This window comes from Montipora foliosa, chromosome 6 (assembly GCF_036669935.1).
Source record: "Montipora foliosa isolate CH-2021 chromosome 6, ASM3666993v2, whole genome shotgun sequence".
Classification (NCBI taxonomy): domain Eukaryota; kingdom Metazoa; phylum Cnidaria; class Anthozoa; order Scleractinia; family Acroporidae; genus Montipora; species Montipora foliosa.
Window position 1 is genome coordinate 61,067,696 of NC_090874.1, and position 5,000 is coordinate 61,072,695.

Sequence of the window (5,000 nt, forward strand, 5' to 3'; positions counted from 1 at the left end):
CTATTCCAAGCTTTTTAACATGATAATGGTGTGGCAGTCCCTCAAGAATGAAACCGCTACGAGTCACGCTTAATTTAGGAGAGAAAATGAAACTTTACCTCCAGGTGCTTACGTCCTCCATAGAGCATCAAATTTGGCTATTTCTCGTTGTTGTTTTGCTGACGACGGCTAAGAAATGGACAAAAATGAAAAACGCACGTGCAGGGCGTACAAAGCTATTGTTTTTTGCCACTAAATGTGCAAATTTGTGACGTTCTCGTTGACGTCGCCGTTGTCGTTGCTAAAGCTCCCCAGTCTGTACGGGCGGACGGCGGAGGGACGTACGTGACGTCATAACCAAAATTTCTCGCATGGATAGATTTCTCAACAAATCTTACCCATGGTGCTCCGCTGTCGCACTTCTCGCGCAAGAGCTCCGCTAATTAGTTCAATCGAACGCAACACCCCTTCCCCCGAACATTCCTTGATTTACTTACTTGCATTTGGCGTAGTATAGGAAACCCAGTAGGTCCAACTAGCATCGGCTGCATGAATTTGCTGTTTCTTATGATTGACTTCTTTGTTATACCCCTTATTAACTTTTACAAGAATAAACAACGTGACCTCTCCCCCACATTAAATTGTTTCGATAGGAATACAATTGTTTCATTCCATGGTAGCTATAAAAATAATAAGCACTTAATGACTGGCCCCAAGGACAAAGCCGAGGGTGACATTGAGGGTTGAGGGGAGACAAAACTCACTGTTTCCCGTGGGTCCAGTCATTAAGTGTTTTGTTATACCTCCCAACTCAAAATAGAACAATACACGGATTTTTACACGGAATTTGCCGGTGTTTCAAAGGTGCACGACCTGATCACGTGGGAGTCGAAAGTTCAAGTCGTTGTTTCCCTAGGGAGTTAGTGAGTTTTGTTCGCCCTAGGTAGTTAGTGAGTTTTGACCCATGAAACGTGACACGTTCTCCTCCAATTGGAAAAGGTATTTGAGTTGGGAGGTATAACAAAATTGTTTCATTCCATGGTTTGAAGTGGTCATTTTCCTTTCTTCTCCGATAGCACCACACAAGTCTGAGGAAACACCAGTGAGAAAGGTTACGCCATCCAAAAAGATTATTCTGCTTATTTTTTCATTGGGGACACTCTTTATCGTGTGGCTTTCTTTGAGAATGGAATTCATCCGTGAGCCTGTCAATTATACATTTCAAGGAGTAAAATCCCCAGACTCGCTTCCGCCAAGAAACCAATTACAGCACTTAGAATTGTATGTCAGATACAACACCAAAAAAGCAAACGGGAGGTTTTCCAGACTGGTCGAAGACTGGCTTTTCAGAAGCATGTTATTATTTTGGCCCAGGAATACAAGGATTGTTGTGGTCTTAGATAAAGATCTTGAAGCTGACAGGGAATACGGCCTCAAGTTGAAAGAAACCAATCGGTTCAAACAGCTAGATTTGAGGGTTTGCTATATGGAACCATATCCTCAAGATATGATTCATCATCGGGGAAAGATTAGAATGTACTTTGACATGATGCACGCCGATTTGTGCACTAATGCAACTTATGTTGGTCTAGTTGATTACGACACAGTCTTTACCACAGCAGTTACACCAAGTCTGATAGTTGAAAATGGTAGACCTGTGGTTATAGGAAGAATAGGAGAACCTCGAGTTCCTTGCTGGATCAAAACAGCAGAGTACGTGCTTAGCATTAAACAGGTTATGCAGTGTATGCATTATTTTCCAGTCACATTCATAACAGCACATATCAGAGAAATGCGTGAATACGTGACCAAATTGCATGGTAAAGACTTCAAAGAGGTTGTCTCTGAAGCCAGCCGGAAATTAAAAGTGGCCCCCATCTGCTATTGTCATTATTCCATTATGTGCAACTACATGTGGTACCATCACAGAAATGAGTATGCTTGGCATCTGCAATACGTAAAATTTACTCACCCTTTAAACGCCTCGGTACCTAACGAGTATTTCTTCACTGAGGTTAAGCCCTACGAAAAGACTCCACATCCACGGTCGTCACAGCACATACGCCATTACATGCTCAATGGAAAATATATGAGTAAGAAAGATCCTTCCGAGCGATTCGTCAATGACACTCTCGTTGAAGGTTTATGTTACTCATTTGGGTTTAGACTCTGCGGTGATTTGTGTACAGGTTACAATGCAACGCGCATTCATGCCAATTTGTACAATTTCGAGAGCTACGATTGGTTGTGGGATAGTCGTTGCATGGAGAAACAAATGGAACATTACCGAAATGTTTCACTTCTTTTTAACAAGAATTTCTTCTACTTGGGATCGCACGAGGAAGTATGCATTGCAATCAGGCAGCTCCTTCTCTAGTTGGGCTAGGATCGCTTTCAATTAAATTTCGATTTCCAAAACTAATATTTTAAAAGAAAGATAAATGTTAAAAATACTTGACGTTTCAATGATTCCATGTCGGGCTTAAGCACGAGACGTTTTTGTGCCACGGACGGCAATCGGAAGTGAATTGTTTTCCGTTTCAATTTGTCTTCACACAACTACATTTATATCAGGGGCACCCAACGTCAATTTTCGGAAAATATCTGTTCGGAAGACGATTTGAGATCTAGAATTTTCGGAACATTTGTTGTAAAATTTCTTGCTTGCCTGCCTGTTCTAGGATTTTCCAACATCTAATAAATGGTATAATTGCCCATTTTTAACGGATTTTTTCCCTAAAAAGGTCACCTCTAATTTTCGGGAGCCTTTTTTCTGGCTGAAATTTTCGAAAAGGTAAGTTTTGATCCCTATAATTTTTGGATCACTAGACTTTCAGCTAGGAAATCCGAACAGATGAAAAACTTTTAGGGGATAAAAATATGGCTATATCTACCGTTTAGATACCAAAATAGTTTAACAATGCAATGTTAAGGTGGTTTTGAACTATATTTTCGTTGGGGGTCCCTGTTTATATTGCTTAGTACCTTTTCTCCATTAGATGCCCATAGTTTCAAACTCTGGAGGCACTACTGTCCTGGCCGGTCCTTCCTGGTCTGAGCATTGATTGGCTGAAAGCACGTCAGTTAATCCCAAACAGAAATAGTGCAGAAGATAAAGGTGAAAACTGTTGCATTGACAGCCGATCAAATGCGTGATTGCGTGATACGCGTACGTTGCTTTTGCTTAACCATCTCAAATTTTTTCATGTATATTATTAATAAGTAATCACATGATTTTTCTCGTTCAATTTGGAACTAGACGCTCCATAAAGTGTACACTGGGTTGCCTGTGGTACGTGTTACACAAAAAGGAAGACATGGAATTGGGTGCTATTGAACTGCAGCGTTCCAGTTAATTTTTTTTAAGTGGGGGGTCATGAAGACCATTTGAGGGGTCACCCACATGTCGCGCCAGCAGAGGCCCTTTGGCTCACGCGTTCACACGTTTAATTATTTTGTAATGTCCTGTCCCATTTTGAAATCTTTTAGTGTTTTAAGCTTTGGTAATAAATTCAGTTTAAAGATAACAAAACACGGTCTTAAGTAAAATTCACTCGTTTCTTCTTTAAATAAATAGTCTACAAAAAAACTAACTGCAAATTGCTTTAACGGACGTTTTCCAGCATGTCTTGTAGTTGCACTAAGCAAACGTATATTGCAAACACTAAGAAAGGACTGAAGGTGTTGTTTCCGCTTCATAATTCCTCCTCTTGTTAGTCTAATCTGATGCCATCAGAAAAAGCCAAGCCAAAAGACAGATGAAGAAAAAAATAGCATACTTTTTATACCTAACTCTGAATTGAATTCTCATCGAAAGATTAATGACAATCGATCTTAAAAACACGAAAGTTTCTGCAGTCTCTGACTTTTATGAATAAACGGAAAGGTCATGATGTTTTGTCAAAAGAAAACAATTGATCACGTGCTAGGCAACCATAAAGGTGCAAGTGATCACCTTCTGTCAACTGAATGAACTACGGGAAACACAGGCAGCCCAAGCTCGGTGTACGATTTATAGACTTTGTATGGGAAAATATACTTAAGCTTATAAATGCTAATAAAGTAAGCTGTAAATGTAGAGATAAATCTCACTTACCTCTATGTACAGTTGTCCTCACGGTCTTTTCTGTGCAATCGGAGAGCAAACTGTGTCCGTTTTAGACGAGTTTGTGGCTTACGAATTTTTGCGATCTCGTTAGTTGTCATTTCCCCTCTAACAAGAACATTCTAAAAGCTGATTCTACGCAAAAAGTAGATTCTGGAGGTAATTTCGAGAGTGGAAATCGAGGTTACGGCAGACGGCAAATACAAAGAAAGACGCTAGCCTCATTTTGACCACAAAAACTATCCAGTTAAGCTCGCATATTATAAAACATGATGAATTCATAAAGGACACCTTTTCCAGCAAAAAGGGTTTTGAAAAAAACAACATATTTGTTATTAGAGGCAAAAACCCCTTCCTATTTCATTGCGTGCGTGAAGAGAAGAAACTCAATCGCGTCAAATTGTAACAAAATATCAACAAAATAAATTTCAGGCTCAAACCATTTCCATGAAGAACCTTTTCCTTGAATAACGAAGCACAAAATAAACGACAAGCTTTCTTTCAAATAATTCTTGTCTGTCACATTTCCAATTACTTTTTACCTGAAGACTGTGCAGAGTTGAGTACAAATAAAATTATACAAAAGCCAGAAAACATAGATCACAGATCCACTTAAGGTGTTCGATTCGTTCCCTGTCTTTGTTGAACCCATAAGTTACCAGAGAATTTTCCATTTGGTTTCAGTGTTCTACATAACAACACTCTTGGTAAAATATTAGAAATACAGCTCACCTTGATTTCGGCCCGACGGGCGATAGATTGTTGTCGAAGTCCATAACTCGTCGCTTTTAAAATTCCATATATTAATTTTTCACCGCCTGTCTTGTTTATCCAGTTGACGTTCCATTCTTGAGATCCATAAGGGTATATTTTGTTTAAAGATGCACTAAAACGCCATTCGCGTTACAATGACTTT

The 5,000-nt window shown here is 39.5% G+C and overlaps 1 protein-coding gene across 3 annotated transcripts in view; it reads left to right on the forward strand.

Annotated features, from left to right (window-relative positions):
- LOC138008035 (uncharacterized) overlaps positions 1-4,394 on the forward strand; it is a 43,047-nt gene extending 38,653 nt beyond the window's left edge. For all 3 annotated transcript variants that reach the window (XM_068855208.1, XM_068855210.1, XM_068855209.1), the window contains exon 2: positions 1,056-4,394. In XM_068855208.1, coding sequence (XP_068711309.1) covers positions 1,056-2,356 — 1,301 coding nt within the window. In that variant the 3' untranslated portion in view covers positions 2,357-4,394. The remainder of the gene's footprint in view (positions 1-1,055) is intronic.
- The last annotated feature ends 606 nt before the right edge of the window (positions 4,395-5,000 follow it).